Genomic DNA, 19,018 nt, shown 5'->3' on the forward strand with positions numbered 1-19,018 from the left:
CTCCCAATGCTTCCTGTGCAAAATTGCTGATTCCCACAGTCCCAACACCACTTTCTGTTATTACCCATTCACATTTCTCTGTGAATTTACGGCTAGCACAGAGCAGGTCGTGCATAGCGTCCTGAAGTGAAGGCACCTGCACTCAGCGGCCAGGGCGCAGCTGGTGGCAGGGCTGTGCAACTGTGCGCAAGCCAGGTAGTGGACTCGGTCGGATTAGCAGGACAGAGGCTGGGAGTGGAACTACTTCTTATAATTTATTTTTTTAGAATGTTTACATTTAGTTCTTAAAAAAAAAATGGGCACAACACATTCTGGAAAATTGCCAATATCAACTAAATGTGAACATAATCCTGACCCATCAATTCCATTCTTACATATATTCAAAAAGAATGAATTCCTGTGTACATCAGCAGAACACATATACGAGATTATTAGCAGTCTTGGTCACAAAAACTACAAGTTGAAAACAAGGCAAATATCCGTCAACTGTATGGCTCCATAAAGTATGGTCTACTCATATGGTGGAAAATTATACTGTAAGCTATGAGAATGAACAACTACAGCTGGATCCAACAACTCAAGTAAATCATAAGATAAAACAGTAGACCCTTGGAATCTGCAGGGACACGGCTTCAAAGAGACTGCTGTTGAGGAAAAACTAAGTGCTCAGGAAGCACAGAATGCAGTACTGTACAGCGGATGTTGGATTCATTTTTCTCATAAAACAGGCCAACTTCCTCCAAAGACATGCCACCATTCAGCAAATCTAAAATTTTCACTTCTTTTTTTTTTTTGGTGGTTCTGGGGTTTGAACTCAAGGCTTTGAGATTGCAAAGTAGGCACTCTACAGTTTGATCCTCACTTCCAATCCATTTTGTTCTGGTTATTTTAGAGACAGGGGTCTCAGGAACTATTTGCCCAGCTTTGCCTTGAACTGCAATCCTCCCAATCTCAGCCTCCCAAGTAGCCAGGATCATGGATGTGAGCCATCAGTGCCCACTTTATCACTTAAATTAAGCACATTACATTCCCTTTTGGCTTGAGAAGATTACCCTAACTTTTATCTTGCTTCTCATTTGCTTTTAAGGAGGCAGATTTTCACAAAATTAAGGGCTGTGAAATAGCAGATCACACAATTATTTACACATAACTCACATAACATAGGGCTAAATATGAGCTTCTCTGCAATCAACTGAGCTATATAATATGCATGTGGGAATTAAAATTTTTTTTGCTTTTAAGGACAGGGGCAGGGATCAAGTGGTAGAGTGCCTGCCTAGCAAATTCAAGGTGCTGAGTTCAAACTCCATTATAGCAAAAATAATGTTTCTGAAATTTCTTTTGATTTTTCTGTTGGGGGAAGGGGATCACACTTGGTCAAAACCACATATAGTAAATGCATGAATAAGGTAGGTGTTCAGTATGTTGAAAAAAAAAGTTAACTGAAAGAACCCAGACACATAATAATAAATAATCTATGACTCTATGTATTTAAAATTCAAATTCAAAAACAGGGACTGGAGGTGTGGCTCAAGCAGTAAAATGCCTGCTTTGCAGGTGTGGAGCCCTGGGTTCAAACCACAGACCAAAAAAAAAGTGAAACTGGGGCCCGAAGAGGAGAGATGATGGCAACAATGCAACCAAGGTACAATATAAGCTTAATCGGAATTGTCACTATGGATCTCTCCCTGTATAATGAATATATCCTAATGAAAAAAAAAATTCAAAAGCAGGCAAAACCAAACTATGGTGTTATAAGTTAGGACTGTAGTTACATTGGGGAAAGAGAAAAGTAAAGATTGTAAAAAATTTGAGGGTCTAGGAATACAGCTGAGTAGTAGAGCCTTGACTAGCATGCACAAGGCCCAGTACAATCCCCCACACTGACAGCAAAAAAAAAAAAAAAAAAAAAAAAAGGCACTAAGGCTTTGAGAAAACTTTTAGGATGTTGCCATGTTTGACTTCTTCACTTGTACAGTGAATACATGAGTGTTTACTTTGTTGTAATTTACAGAGCTGCACAGGAATGATTCATGTACTTTTCTTTTTTTTTTTTTTTTGACTTTTTTTTTACTTATTTATTTTCATTTTGTTGAAATTTCAATTTGTCTAGCCTTTTCCCCCCTATATATTTATATGCTATTTACATTCTTACATTATTTTATTATTGTTATACTGGGGACACAATGTGACATTTACAAAAGTTCTTACAATATATCATAGTGATTCATGTACTTTTCTATATGAAGGTCATATTAGAATAAAAATTTTAGCTGGGCACGGGTGGCTCACTCCTGTAATCCTAGCCACTTGGGAGGCAGAGGTCAGGAGGATCAGTTTAAAGCCAGCCCCGGGCAAATACTTTGCAGGGACCCTATCTCAAAAAACCCCATCACAAAAAAGAGCTAGAGGAGTGGCTCAAGTGGTAAGAGCACCTGCCTAGCAGGTGCGAGACCCTAAGTTCAAACCCCAATGCCACAAAAAAAAGAATAAAAATGTTAAATACTTTTAAAAAAGGTAATTTCTTACTTCTATTTCTGGTTCTATATGTAAGAAGCTTGAAGCTGCCACTCTGCCTAATAATAAGTTAAACATGCAAAAGTCAACAATCCATAAGAGGAGCAAGGTCACTTGGGTATATAGCTAGGAGCAGAACTGCTGGACCATGTGATAATTCTACAATTAGCATTTTGAGGAATTGCAAAGTGTTCTCCCAAAATTGGCTGAACCAGTTTTACATTCTCATGATGATTTCAAATTGGAGGCAGACAAAAAAAAAAAAAAAAACAGAGAAGCAGAAACCCATCAGCAGAAACAAGCAGTGCCAGGACAGGAAATCCTGAACTGTAAATGATGAAATACTGGAGGCTCAAAAGGAGAATCCTGGGACTTAAAACTATTTAAGCAAAGCCTAACCTGGTGGGGTTTTATCGGTCTAAATGACCTGAAGGAACAGAAACAGCTAACTCCAGCTGTTCTACCTTTCCTTGTGGAGGAACAAAAACACTCAGCCCTAGTCCCCTATATCTTCCCATGTGAGAGAAGGGAAAATAGCTAAGCCCACTCCAGCCATACTGTCCCCTTTGAGTGTCTGGAAGAGGGGATAAGAAATATCTGTGAGTTTCACAGTCCAGATGCACAAGATCACTAAACTACCAAGACTTGCTCAAAAGACTATGTAACACTTTCCTTCTCTCTAGACCTTACAAACAAATTGCTAAAAGCTGTTTAGAGCAGTTCCTTTTACTTAGTATATCATGTCCAGCCATCAAAACAATAAGGCATACCAAAAGGAAAAATAACAAAACAAATAGTGATTGCAAAAGAATGTTTTATCTTTTTTTTTTTTTTTTGGCTGCAGTGACTTTAGGACAAATTAAACGTCTAAACTCGGAGGGGGGGGCGGGGGGGAACCTCTGTTTGAGGGTTGGAGGTATGACTCAAGACCCTGAGTTCAATCCCCAGTACTGCCAAGAAAAAAAGTTTGAAGAAACAGAACACCTATCAGAACCAGACTCAAATATAGCAGGTATGTTAGAATTATCAGACAGAAATTTTTTTGAACTATGACCAATATGCAAAAAACAGGTAAGCAGAGATGAAAATTCTAAGAAAGAACCAAAAAACAAAACAAAACCTAGAGCAAAACATAGTAACAGAAATAAAGAATGGCTTTGGATGGGTTTATTTGCATAAGAGCAAGGAATTTCTGAGCTTGAGGATATCTCAATAACAATTTTCAACACTGAAAACAAAAAGACACTCTAAAAAAAATTTAATAATAATAAATTGAAAAAAGAGTGGAGCAAAAAATATTGACCAAAAAACCCCAGAGCCTAGTATTCTGTACCCAGTGAAATTATCCCTCAAAAGTGAAGCAGAACTTAAACAGATTAAGGAAATTTGTTGCCACAGACCTGTCTTGCAAGAAATGTTAAAAAGGATTTCTTTAAATAGAAGGAAAATAATATAGATCAGAAACTCAGACCCACATAAAGAAACTGAACAGTGGAAAAGAAATAAGATAACATAAAAATTTTCATTTTTCTATTTTTAATTGATTTAACAGAAAATAGGTTTTTTTTTTTAAATAACAGCAACAGTGAGTTCAAGCATGTATACTAGTGTGTGTGTATGTGTGCATGCATACTTAAGTAAATATGTGAAATGGATGGCACCAATGACACAAAGAAAAGGAGGGAGAAATTAGAAAGGTTTTTTTTTCCCCCCCATAAAACACTGCCAGGTAGGCAGTAATTCTTTTATTTATTTATTTATTTTAATTTATTTTCTCCCCCCTGCCCCCACCCCCTCCCTTACCACCCACTCCGTCCCCTCCCTATCCCCCCCCCTTCAATACCCAGCAGAAACTACTTTGCCCTTATTTCTAATTTTGTGGTAGAGAGTATAAGCAATAATAGGAAGGGACAAGGGTTTTTGCTGGTTGAGATAAGGATAGCTATACAGGGCATTGACTCACATTGATTTCCTCTGTGTGGGTGTTACCTTATAGGTTAATTCTTTTTGGTCTAACCTTTTCTCTAGTTCCTGTTACCCTTTTCATATTGGCCTCAGTTGCTTTTAAGGTATCTGCTTTAGTTTCTCTGCGTTAAGGGCAACAAATGCTAGCTTTTTTAGGTGTCTTACCTACCCTCACCCCTCCCTTGTGTGCTCTCGCTTTTATCATGTGCTCAAAGTCCAATCCCCTTGTTGTGTTTGCCCTTGATATAATGTCCACATATGAGGGAGAACATACGATTTTTGGTCTTTTGGGCCAGGCTAACTTCACTCAGAATGATGTTCTCCAATTCCATCCATTTACCAGTGAATGATAACTTTTCGTTCTTCTTCATGGCTGCATAGAATTCCATTGTGTATAGATACCACATTTTCTTAATCCATTCGTCAGTGCTGGGGCATCTTGGCTGTTTCCATAACTTGGCTATTGTGAATAATGCCGCAATAAACATGGGTGTGCAGGTGCCTCTGGAGTAACCTGTGTCACAGTCTTTTGGGTATATCCCCAAGAGTGGTATTGCTGGATCAAATGGTATATCCATGTCTAGCTTTTTAAGTAGCCTCCAAATTTTTTTCCAGAGTGGTTGTACTAGTCTACATTCCCACCAACAGCGTAAGAGGGTTCCTTTTTCCCCGCATCCTCGCCAACACCTGTTGTTGGTGGTGTTGCTGATGATGGCTATTCTAACAGGGGTGAGGTGGAATCTTAGCGTGGTTTTAATTTGCATTTCCTTTATTGCTAGAGATGGTGAGCATTTTTTCATGTGTTTTCTGGCCATTTGAATGTCTTCTTTTGAGAAAGTTCTGTTTAGTTCACTTGCCCATTTCTTTATTGGTTCATTAGTTTTGGGAGAATTTAGTTTTTTAAGTTCCCTATATATTCTGGTTATCAGTCTTTTTCTGATGTGTAGCTGGCAAATATTTTCTCCCACTCTGTGGGTGTTCTCTTCAGTTTAGAGACCATTTCTTTTGATGAACAGAAGCTTTTTAGCTTTATGAGGTCCCATTTATCTATTCTATCTCTTAGTTGCTGTGCTGCTGGGGTTTCATTGAGAAAGTTCTTACCTATACCTACTAACTCCAGAGTATTTCCTACTCTTTCCTGTATCAACTTAAGAGTTTGTGGTCTGATATTAAGATCCTCGATCCATTTTGAGTTAATCTTGGTATAGGGTGATATACATGGATCTAGTTTCAGTTTCTTGCAGACTGCTAACCAGTTTTCCCAGCAGTTTTTGTTGAAGAGGCTGCTATTTCTCCATCTTATATTTTTAGCTCCTTTGTCAAAGACAAGTTGGTTATAGTTGTGTGGCTTCATATCTGGGTCCTCTATTCTGTTCCACTGGTCTTCATGTCTGTTTTTGTGCCAGTACCATGCTGTTTTTATTGTTATTGCTTTGTATTATAGTTTGAAGTCAGGTATTGTGATACCTCCTGCATTGTTCTTTTGACTGAGTATTGCCTTGGCTATTCGTGGCCTCTTGTGTTTCCACATAAATTTAACAGTAGATTTTTCAATCTCTTTAATGAATGTCATTGGAATTTTGATGGGAATTGCATTAAACATGTAGATTACTCTTGGGAGTATCAACATTTTTACAATGTTGATTCTACCAATCCATGAGCATGGGAGATCTCTCCACTTTCTATAGCCTTCCTCAATCTCTTTCTTCAGAAGTGTATAGTTTTCCTTGTAGAGGTCTTTCACATCTTTTGTTAGGTTTACACCTAGGTATTTGATTTTGTTTGAGGCTATTGTAAATGGAATTGTTTTCATACATTCTTTTTCCGTTTGCTCATTGTTAGTGTACAGAAATGCTAATGATTTTTCTATGTTGATTTTATATCCTGCTACCTTGCTATAGCTATTGATGATGTCTAGAAACTTCTGAATAGAGTTTTTTGGGTCTTTAAGGTATAGGATCATGTCGTCTGCAAATAGAGATATTTTGACAGTTTCTTTACCTATTTGTATTCCTTTTATTCCTTCTTCTTGCCTAATTGCTCTGGCTAGGAATTCCAGTACTATGTTGAATAGGAGTGGAGAAAGTGGGCATCCTTGTCTGGTTCCTGATTTTAGAGGGAATGGTTTCAGTTTTTCTCCGTTAAGTATAATGCTGGCTGTAGGTTTGTCATATATAGCTTTTATAATGTTGAGGAACTTTCCTTCTATTCCTAGTTTTCTTAGAGCTTTTATCATGAAATGATGTTGGATCTTATCAAAGGCTTTTTCTGCATCTATTGAGGTGATCAAGTGGTTTTTGTCTTTGCTTCGTTAATGTGGTTTATTACGTTTATGATTTTCATATGTTGAACCACCCCTGCATCCCTGGGATGAAACCTACTTGGTCGTGGTGAATAATCTTTTTGATGTGTTGTTGAATTCGGTTTGCCATTATTTTGTTGAGGATTTTTGTGTCAATGTTCATTAAGGAGATTGGCCTATAGTTCTCCTTTTTGGAGGTGTCTTTGCCTGTTTTTGGGATAAGTGTAATACTGGCTTCATAAAATGTGTTTGGCAGTTTTCCTTCCCTTTCTATTTCGTGGAGCAGTTTAAGGAGGGTTGGTATCAGTTCTTCTTTAAAGGTCTGATAGAATTCAGCAGAGAATCCATCAGGTCCTGGACTTTTCTTTTTGGGGAGACTCTTGATTGCTGCTTCAATTTCATTTTGTGTTATAGGTCTATTCAGGTGATTAATTTCCTCTTGGTTCAGTTTTGGATGATCATATGTATCTAGAAATCTGTCCATTTCTTTAAGATTTTCAAATTTATTTGAATATAGGTTCTCAAAGTAGTCTCTGATGATTTCCTGGACTTCCATGGTGTTTGTTGTTATCTCCCCTTTTGCATTCCTAATTCTACTAATTTGGGTTTTTTCTCTCCTCATTTTAGTCAGGTTTGCCAGGGGTCTATCGATCTTGTTTATTTTTTCAAAGAACCAACTTTTTGTTTCATTAATTCTTTGTATGGTTTTTTTGGTTTCTATTTCGTTGACTTCAGCTCTTATTTTTATTATTTCTCTCCTATTTGTTTTGGGATTTGCTTGTTCTTGTTTTTCTAGGAGTTTGAGATGTATCATTAGGTCATTGATTTGGGATCTTTCAATCTTTTTAATATATGCACTCATGGCTATAAACTTTCCTCTCAGGACTGCCTTAGCTGTGTCCCATAGGTTCCGGTAGGTTGTGTTTTCATTTTCATTGACTTCCAGGATCTTTTTAATTTCCTTTTATTTCATTGATGATCCATTCTTCATTAAGTAATGAGTTACTTAGTTTCCAGCTGTTTGCATGTTTTTTGTCTTTACTTTTGTTGTTGAGTTCTACTTTTACTGCATTGTGATCAGATAGTATGCACGGTATTATTTCTATTTTCTTATATTTGCTGAGGCTTGCTTTGTGCCCTAGGATATGATCTATTTTGGAGAAGGTTCCATGGGCTGCTGAGAAGAAGGTATATTGTGTAGAGGTTGGATGAAATGTTCTGTAGACATCTACTAGGTCCACTTGATCTATTGCATATTTTAGATCTTGGATTTCTTTACTGATTTTTTTGTTTGGATGACCTATCTATTGATGATAATGGGGTGTTAAAGTCTTCCACAACCACTGTGTTGGAGTTTATATATGCTTTTAGGTCAGAAAGTTTTTTTATATAAAGTACTTGTCCTATCCTTGACGTGGCATAATATTATCTGAAAGTAGATTTGAGTTAGTTGCAAATGCATATTGCAAATGCTAAGAAATCTCTAAAAAAAACCTAACAGTATACAACTGATGTGCTAAGGAGAGAAAATGTAATCATATTAAGTGCTCAACTTTATAGACAGAAATGACAGCGAAAGACAGAAAACTAAATTCAAAATAAGCAGAAGAAATAAAAAATTAGAGAAGTCAATAGTATTAAAAACAAGAAATCAACAGAGAAATTTCAACAAAATCAAAAGGTGGTTCTTTGAAAAGCTCACTAGAATTGATAAGATTCTAGCAAGACTAAGAAAAAAAAGAAGATACCAATTACTAATACCAGAAACAAAAGAGAAGACATCACTACAGATCCCACAGACATGATAATTTTAAATGATCCTATCAACAGATGCAAAAAAGCACTTGGAACAAGGCAAGAATGTCCCCTTGTGCCACTCCTTTTTAACATCATATGGAAGGTCCTAATTAATGTAATGAGACAAGAAAAGGAAATAAAAGGTATACAGACTGAGAAGAAATAAGTGTTTGCAGATTAACATGATCATCTGTAGGGGAAATGCAAATTAACCAACAATAACAACAGAAATCTCCTGGAACTAATAAGTCAACTATGTAGCAAGGTTGCAGGATACAAAGACGCATGAAAATGAACAACAACTTCCTTCTGATACAGGCATCCCTTTGGTATGTCCAGGGAACTGGTTCCTGGAAACTAAAATCTTCAGATGCTCAAATTTGCATAGAACCTACACAAATCCTCCCTCTTATATGCACTAAATCATCTCTATACTGTTTATTGTATCAAATACAGTCTAAGTACTAGGTAAACAATTGCTAAATTGTATAGTTCAGAGAATAACAAGGAAAAAAATCTGTATATGATGGGTACAGACACACATTTTTCCCAAAATATTTTCAATCCATATTTGGTTGAATCTGTGGATACAGAGGGCAGGGAGACTATAAGCAATGAACATGTGGAATTAGAAATTTAAAAAAATAAGTCAGGCATGGTGGGCATGTTCATAATCCCAACACTCAGGAGACTGAGGACGGAGGATCCTGACTTTGAGGCCAGCCTGAGAGGGAGAGAATATGAATGAATAAGGAGGGAGAGGGAAGAAAATTTTTTAAATACCATACCCTTCAAAATGAATACTTAGATATAAATTTAACAAAATATGTTTAAGAACTACATGATAAAAATTACAAAACTCTGATCAAGGAAACCAAATGAGAATAAAAGAGATATACTCTATATTCATGGCTTAGAAGATTCAATGTTGTCAATATATCACTTCTTCTCAAGTGAGATCCCAATCAACATCCCAGCAAGTTCTTTTCTAGACACAAACAAACTGATTCTTAAATTAAACTGGAGAGGCAAAAGGGCCAGAATAGCCAACTGTAGGAGAGAAACAAATTTGGGAGTCTTAAACACTACGTGACAACAAGACTTACTATAAAGCTATTGGCATGTGGTATTGATAAAAGAAGAAACAACTGGATTAATGTAGAAGAAAAGAGCCCAGAAACAGACTCACATAAACACAGTCAATGATCTTTGAAAAGGGGACAAAACCAGTATGATGAAGAGATGATAATCTCTACAATAAATGGTGCTAGGACAATTAGCACAAATAAAAACAAACAAAAAAAATCAATCTAGATACAGTTGTTATATTCTTCACGAAAAATTAACTCAAATTGGCCCATAGAAGTCAATGTAAACACAAAGCTATAAAACTCATAGAAGATAACATAAAGAGAAAATCTAGTTGATCTTGGGTTTAGTGATGGCTTTTTTTTTTTTTTTTTTCTTTTTGCAGTACTGGGGTTTGAACTCAGGGCCTCACACTTACAAGCCAGGCACTCTACCACTTGAGCCACTCCACTTGTTCTGGTAATGGCTTTTTACATAGGACATCCATGATAGAAGTAATTGATAAGTTGGACTTCATTAAAATTTAAAATTTCTACTCTGAACTGAGCAATGGTGGCTCACACCCATAATCCTAGCTACTCAGAAGGCAGAGATCAGGAAGATCGTGGTTCAAAGCCACAAAAAAAAGGGCTAGTGGAGTGGCTCAAGATGTAGGCCCTAAATTCAAGCCCCAGTACCATAAATAAATAAATTAATTAATTAATTAAATTTCTACTCTGTGAATGACACTGACAAGAGAAATGACAAACCATACATAGGCTGAGACAAAATGCTTGTAAAATATATATATGATAAATACTGCTATTCAAAATATATGAAGAACTTACAACTCAACACTAAGAACAATGAACAACTCAATTTTTAAAAGATCCAAAAGATCTAAACATGGAAAAAAGATCTAAACAGACATTTTACCAAAGAAGAAATAGATAGGGCTAGGGGTGTAGCTCAGTGGTAGAGTGCTTGCCCACCACGCACTAGGACCTGGGTTTAATCAAGAGCATTTCAAGGAAAAAAAAAAAAAAAGATACACAGATAACAAGCATATAAAAGTTGCTCCCTATATAAGTCATTAAGGAAATGCAAATTAAAAAAACAGTAAAATTTCACTATAAATCTATTAGAATAGCCAGAATCTAAATAACGAACAATACCACATGCTGGCAAAGAAATGGAGCAACTGGAACTAGAACACTCCTTCCTTGCAGTTGGGAATGCAAAATGCATTAGTTAGCTTTCCACTGCTGTGACAAATACCTAAGGGAGGACCACTTAAAAGGAAGTAAGATTTATTCTGGCTCACAGTTTTAGAAATATCAGTCCATGATTGGCCCAGCTGCCTTGGGGCCTATGGTAAGGAAGAATATTAGGGCAACAGAAAATGCTGCTCACTTCCTGGTGGCCAAGAAGCAGAGCAATAGAGGGATAGAGCAAAGGACAGGAAACAAGACATACCTGTCAAGGGCACACTCGCCATGATCCATTTCCTCCAACTGGGCCGACATCCTACAGTTTCCACCACCAGCCCCCAACAGTTCATTCCATTATGAATTCATGAATGGAACACTGATGAGGTCAAAGCCATAATGATCCAATCACTTCTCAAAAGCACATCAGCTGGCCACCAAGCCTTTAGGATATTGTCTTTGGGACACATTTTAGAAAGAAACCTCAACACAAAAATAACCATACCCTACCATACAACATAGTACTCATACTCCTTGATATTTATACAAAGAAGATTAAAACTTTGACCCACTGGACTGAGGATGAAGCTCAGTGGTAGAACAGTTGCTAGCATGTACAAGGTCCTGGGTTTGATCCACAAAACAAACCAAAATGGGGGAAAAAAAAAGTTAGGTCCACACAAAAATCTGACCCTAATGTTTACAGCACTTTTATTCACAAAATATGGATGTAAACAACATGTCCCTAAGCAAATGAGTGGACAAATAAGCTGAGGTACATCCACACAATGGAATAATATTCAGAATTACAAAGAACTATACTATGAAGCCATGGAAAGACAAGGAGACTAAAAGAAGCCAATCTGAAAGGGCTACACACTGCATGACTCTATAACATTCTGAAAAGTCAAAAAAAAGGACAGTAAAAACATCAGGGATGAAACTGGTGATTTTGAAGCAGTGAACTATTCTGTATGAAAGTATAACAGAGGATGCATGTCATTATACATCTGTCCAAATTCATAACATGTACAGCCTAATTATGCTGCATATTATATGCTGTGCAAATTATGGGCTTTGGGTAAAAACAGGTATAAACGTATGTTCATCAGTTATAACCAATTTACCACTCTGGTGGAGGATATTGATAGCAAAAGATGTTATGTGTATGTGGAGACAAGGACATATAAGAAATCTCTATACTTTCAATTTTGATGGGAACCTAACACTACTCCAAAAATAGTCTATTTAAGAAAAATAAAATAGTAATTTCAATATAAACTTAAAAATATGTAGGGGGAGATAGAAGGGGTATACATGATCAAAGTACACTATATAGAAATAAAAAGTAATGTATACCTACATATATTTACATACAAATACATGAATACTTCTTCCTTCATATATATATAAAATGATGTAGAATTTACTCAAATGAAATTCTTGTTAGCCACAGAAGTAGAAAGTCAACAGCCAAAATTTTAAAGCGTATTTATTGGACTTTATCATAAATTAATTGGTATTAGGTAAAACCTACACAGTAAGAGACAACCAGCTATGAGACTAATGTTAATAGAAGACACCACCACCAATGAACTAGTCTTGTTCTTCCTGACGCCTCAAAAATCTAGATCCAACCACAAATTCACAGGAAAAAAATCACCAAAATCCAGAATATGGAAAACGTTACAGGATAAAACTACTGGCTTATTTGACAAATAAAGTATAAGGGGAAAAAAGATGTTGGGATACATAGGATTTAAAAAAAACAAGCCAAGCCAGGGACCAGTGGTTCATTCCTGTAATCCTAGCTACTTGGGATGCTGAGATAGGGAAGATCACAGTTTAAGGCTAGTCTTGTCAAATAGTTCATGAGACCCCTATCTCCAAAATAACCGGAGATATGGCTGAAGTGGTAGAGTGCCTACTTTGCAAGCCCTGAAACCCTGAATCCAAACCCCAGCTCTACCCAAAATAAAAGATAAAACAGGTATGGTGGTATTCAACTGTCACAAGTTACATGTCAGGTTAGCTACATAGTAACACCCTGTTTCAAAACAAAGTAAAAAAGAACAACAACAAAAATTCAAAGTTTATGATAGCTATGAAACAAGTAGAAATTTTAACTCTGACTAGATATTCAAAATTACAAAATTATCTGAAAAAGAAGTTAAGGTATGATGATGCATTGTGATTGTGAATGAAAATTTTTTTCTTTTAGAAGTATATTAAATATTTTTATATAAAGTATTATGACAACTTAGATTTGCCTCAAAATAACAGGGAATGAAGGTAAGTAGACCAGAGCACAACTGACACGAAACTGGCCATTAGCTGATAACTGTTAAACCTGGGTAATGGATATATGAAGGTTTTTTTATGTTGTTCTTAGTATTTGTTTGAAATATTAAATACCATAATACAAAGCTGAAAGTAAAAAATTTGTATTAGTGAATCTCCTTAAAATAGACAATAAAATAGAGCAGAATTTCATTTCAAAAAAAAGCATTTAGCTGAAATACCTTCAATAATAACATAAATTCTCAAAAGTAATGTCTATTACCCCAGAAGTTTTTTGAACAGGATCTGACACCTCACTTCTCAGATATTCCTGAGAAGTGTGATGAAGTTTTTCTTTTACCCAGGAACTTGTACAATACATTCAATGATAGGTACTACAAAAATCTTTTAATAAATGCATTAATTCTTTTGTTATATTCTTATTCAAACATCTTCTACATAATGACTTCTACCACTTAAGTGAGGCATTGTGGCCCACACCTGTCACACTAGCTACTTGGAAAGACTGAGATAGTAAGGACTGCTGTTCAAGGCCAGTCTGGCAACAAAAAGTTCATGAGACCCCAAATCAATGAGAAAAAGCTGGGCATGATGGCATCCACATGCATCCCAGCTATTGCAGTAAGAGGATTGCAGTCCAAGCAGGCCCAGCAAAAAGTAAGACCCTGTCTCCAAAATAACCATAGCAAACATGGCTTAAAGGCATGGCTCAAGCAGTAGAGTGCCTTGCTTCGTAAGTGTGCAGCCCTGAATTGCAAACTCCAGTACCGCCAACACACTCACACAAAAGGACAGTTACCTAGTGATGGTATGCAATCATATCTTAAATGAAAATTTAACATATAAAGGGCTGGAGGCATGACTCAAGTGGCAGAATGCCTGCCTAGCAAGTGCAAGACCCTGAGATCAAACTACAAAAAAAAAAAAAAAAAAAAAAAACAAGATTCTAAAATAAATGATTATGTAATAAACAATGACCAAAAACTAAGGTATTAGTAACTTTAAAAATAGTGCTTATATATCCTTTTGAGTTTTAAATCTGTAAATTTTTACATACTTTTAGGATAAACAAATGAAGTTAGAAGTTTTAAAACTTGTAGTAAAAAAAAAATGAATTCAGCAAGACTTACCTGGCAGAGGGAATTCCTTTCCTATAAAGATCCATTCTCAGTTTCTCTCCCACATGTCTATAGATCTCAACTATAGCCAATATTGCAGCATTTCTCACCTTCAAAGAATTCATAAATTTTAAAGAAAATTATATGAAAAAAAAAAACACTTCACCTCAAGGTAACATTACACAAGCAAACCAAAGATGTAAGCTGGCTTTAAGGTCCCAAACCCCTACAGAAATTATGATATGTCATTAACAGAAAATGAAAACAATCTGCTAAGAAACCCCCTGGAAAAACCTAAAAAAAAAAAAAGGTTTTATAAAGTCAGGCACTGGTGGCTCATGACTGTAATCCTAGTGACTGAGGAGGCAGAGATCATGAGGATCTATCTCAGTTTGAAGCTAGACTGTGCAATTAGTTCACCAGACCCTATCTTGAAAACACTTAACACAAAAACGGATGGCAGAGTGGCTCAAGTGGTAGAGCGCCTGCCTAGCAAGTGTGAGCGCTGGTGGTATAGTGGAGAGCATAGCTGCCTTTCTAGCAAATGTGAAGCCCTGAGTTCAAACAACAGTACATATCCCCTCACCAAAACAAAAATGTTTTATAGAAATCTAAGAAACTTGTGAATACAAGGTATTAATTTGGCTCTCGAAAATTCTTTAATTGTTACTTGGGAGACCGAGATTGGGTAGGATCATGGTTTGAGGCCAAAAAGGGCAAACAAATTTGCACGGCTCCATCTCAACCACGCCTGTCATCCCAGTTATGTGGGAGGCTGAGATTAGGAGGATCAAAGTTCCAGACCAGCTGGGGCAAAAAAAGTTCCCAAGACCCAATCTCAACAGAAAAAGCTAGGTGTGGTGGTGCATGATGTCATGCCAGCTGCAGCAGGAAGCTAAAATAGGAGGATCATGGTCCAGACCTACAGAGCCAAAACACAAGACACTATCTCAAAACTAACCAGAGCAAAAAGGGCTGGAGGCATGGCTCAAGCAGTAGAGTGCCTGCCTCATAAGTGGGAAGCCCTTAGTTCAAACCCCAGTACTGCAAAAGCAAAACAAAACACAACACAACTATTTGTAATAAAATTATGTGAACAGCTGACAACTGTATTAATAGAAACTGTTATTGCTAACTTATTTTCCTGGAATAAAACTACCTTTCAAGAATGTAGCCTGGGCCAGGCACTGGGTGGCTCATGCCTACAATCCCTGCTACTCAGGAGGCAGAGATCAGGATGATGGAGGTTAGAAAAGCCATGGACAAATAGTTGCAAGACCCTATCTTGAAAATATCCAACACAAAAAAAGGGCTGGCAGAGTGGCTCAAGTGGTAAGAGTGCCTGCCTAGCAAGCAGAAGTCCCTGAATTCAAGCCCTGGTGCCACAAACAACAACAACAAAAAAGGGTATGACCTGGACTTCAACAGATATTTTTACACTCGATATTCAAGAGGCATTATTCATAATATCAAAAAGGAAGAAACAACCCAAAAGCCCTTCGATAGATGAATGGAAAAAATTTGATATATGTGTGTATATTATTGAAATATTATTCAGACTTAAACAGAAATTCTGATCTATTAAAACATGGATTAACCTTAAGGACATTATACTAAATGAAATAAATCAAATACAAAAGGACAAATATTGCATGATTCTACTTCCCTGAGGTACCTAGAGTAGTCAAATTCATACAGAAAGTAGAACTGTAGTTGCCAGCAACTGGTGGGAAAGAGGAATGGGAAGTTGTTGTCCAGTGGGCACAGTTTCAGTTTGGGAGGATAGAAAAGTTCTGCAGATTATGGTGGTAATGGTTGCAAAATAATGTGAATGTGTATGTACATTTAAAAATGGTTGCAGTTATAAATTCTATCTTGTGTATATTTACAGAATTAAAAGTTGTCTCCTTCCTTCCTTCCTCCCTCCTCTCTTCCCTCCCTCATTTCCTTCCATCCACCCATCTGGCTGCACTGGAGTTTGAACTCAGGGCCTCGAGCCTGCTAGGCAAGTGCTTTACTGCTTGAGCCATAACCCCATACCTTTCTGCTTTGGTTATTTTTGAAATAGGGTGCCAAGTTTTTTGCCTGAACTGGCCTTAAATTGTGATCCTCTCAATTTTCACCTTTAAGTAGCCAAAAGAACAGTTATAAGCCAACATGCCCAGCCAGGTTCCTTCATAATCTTGAATATGATTGCATAAACAATTTTCACAGTACTTATAAACCTGTTTAATAGGGAGGATGTGTGTCAGTGATTCATCAGTTGTTGGAAACTTCTTTACCTGAGCTGTCTACACTATAGGCATAATACACTGATGTGTTTTGGGATTTATCCCTCCTGGTGAACTTAAATCTTAGCTGTAATATTTTTGGCAGAGTTTGGGCATTTGGAATGACCCTGAGTAAGGGTTTTCCTTCTTTCAGGTACTAATGGCGCCTTAAAAAGTTTATAGAAAGTTATACTGTCTCTTCAGTTCCTTCCCTGTGCTCCTACCCCTTTTTTTGTTGTTATTTGCTTTTTTTTTTCCCTAAAGTTTAGACTTTTTTGTGGAACTGGTATTTGAACTCAGGGCCTCATGCTTGCTGAGCAGGTGCCCTACCACTTGAACCACTCCTACAGGCCCCATCCCTTTGTTTTGACATGGCTGTCCTTGGATTCCTGGCCTCAAATGATCCTCCCAATGCACCCAGCTTTCAGTTGCTCTTTCACAGTGAATTGTGCAAAGGAACTAGAGCTGTCTTTGAAATTCCTTTCTTTGTATCATATTCTCTTTCTACTTTTAATTGTGTAAATATACACAAGATAGAATTTACAACTGCAACCATTTTTTTTATCTCTTTTATTCATATGTGCATACAATGTTTGGGTCATTTCTCCCCCCTTCCCCCACCTCCTCCCTCACCCCCCCACCCCGGCCCTTCCCTCTCCCCCTCTACCCCCTTGCTACCCGGCAGAAACTATTTTGCCCTTATCTCTAATTTTGTTGAAGAAAGAGTATAAGCAATAATAGGAAGGAACAAGGGTTTTTGCTAGTTGAGATAAGGATAGCTACACAGGGAGTTGACTCACATTAATTTCCTGTGCATGTATGTTACCTTCTAGGTTAATTCTTCTTGAACTAACCTTTTCTCTAGTTCCTGGTCCCCTTCTTATTTTGCAACCATTATCACCATCTGTAGAACTTTCATCTTCCCAAACTGAAACTGTACCCACTGGACAACAACTTCCCATTCCTCTCCCCCACTAGTTGTTGGCAACCACAATTCTACTTTCTGTATGAATCTGACTACTCAAAGTACCTCAGGGAAGTAGAATCATGCAATATTTGTCCTCACAATCAACACACAGGTAGACTATATAAGGGAACCTGGGATCTTTGCTACTCCATCTCTCACATTCAAGAACTAGAACAAGACATTAAGTACCATCTATCTGTAATACTAACCAAAGTGACAAACTTAGTCTCTGATATGAATGCAATGTGCTTTTAAAAAGTAACTGTGGTGTATTTAAAAACAAAACAAAACCAGGCACGGTGGCACACACATATATCCCAGCTACTTGGGAGGCTGTGGCAGGAGGATCACTCCAGCCCAGGGGCTCAGGCCAGCCATTGCTGTGAAATCCTGTCTCAAAACCAAAAACAAACAAACAAACAAAAAAAAGAGGTAAAATCTTGATTTCAGTAACACCCCTCCACCCTTTCTCTCCTTTTTTGAAAATGGGATAAGAGTATAGAAAAGAAAGGGTAGCCAAGAAAAAAAAAAAAAATTCAGTCACTCCGTCACTGCTTGATGTAAATAAATTTTTACCTGATTGTTGGAATCTCCAAAAAGGACACACAAATGTGGTACCAGTTTACTGACGAGTAGTGATTGAGTCCCAAAACTAAATATAATTTAAGAAAATAAAAGAGAAACTGGTTTCAATTAAGTGGTAAACAAAATATTCATATCAATTTTGACAATTATGGTAGAAAGGATAGGCACACATCATTAAAAAACATGAAGGATATAAGAAACAAGCAAAAAATAATTCTAAACAAATGAAATTTGCAATCTTGAATGATTATTACTAATACTGATAACTGTCAACACATGACCCAACAGAGCAGAACTCTCAACGAAGGGCACTCTTAAACCTCACAACCTACAAATCACTTAAATGAGAACATTCACTTTTGAAACAGTGATTTTTTTAGACTCTAGGTCTAATCCAATGAAGTAAGTAAATTAAGAGATCTTTTTTGTGCTCATTGATATTTTGATAGGGTCACAGGTTGAAAGTAAATGACAGGAGATTCAAACCACAAAGACTGTGCAGACTAAATGCACTTACAAGCTCTAAGTGGCAGAAAGGACCATAGAGCAGCAAAAGAAAATAAATAAAAGTACAGTTAAGAGGAAGTAATGCCACAGGAAAAGATGAATGCTACTACACAACACCTATTACACTTCATGGAACCTAAAAAACAGTCCAGAATAAGAAAAGTCCAGTTTATTTCTTTACCTAGAGTCATAGCCCTGTGACATTTATGCTATCAGAACTCTATGCACTGTGACCAGACTTTCTGTCTAGTGACCTGGCTGAATCCTACTTGGTGTGGGAATTTGCAACCACCCACGGTGCTCCAGGAAGCATAGCGTTAACTGGCCAAAGGGTGTTGGGAGGACATGGCTACAATATGTGAAAGACCCCTGAGTTCAAAACAATGCCAAATTGGATCTAGAACAAAAATCGA

General features: G+C 37.0%; 1 protein-coding gene across 31 annotated transcripts in view; it reads right to left on the bottom strand.

Moving 5' to 3' along the window:
* Clasp2 (cytoplasmic linker associated protein 2) overlaps positions 1-19,018 on the bottom strand; it is a 206,657-nt gene that overhangs the window by 162,256 nt on the left and 25,383 nt on the right. For all 31 annotated transcript variants that reach the window (XM_074074091.1, XM_074074087.1, XM_074074085.1 and 28 more), the window contains exons 5-6: positions 18,090-18,165; positions 14,289-14,386 (exon numbers count right to left, since the gene is read on the bottom strand). In XM_074074091.1, the coding sequence (XP_073930192.1) occupies positions 14,289-14,386; positions 18,090-18,165 (174 nt within the window). The remainder of the gene's footprint in view (positions 1-14,288; positions 14,387-18,089; positions 18,166-19,018) is intronic.

Source organism: Castor canadensis, chromosome 5, assembly GCF_047511655.1.
Source record: "Castor canadensis chromosome 5, mCasCan1.hap1v2, whole genome shotgun sequence".
Classification (NCBI taxonomy): domain Eukaryota; kingdom Metazoa; phylum Chordata; class Mammalia; order Rodentia; family Castoridae; genus Castor; species Castor canadensis.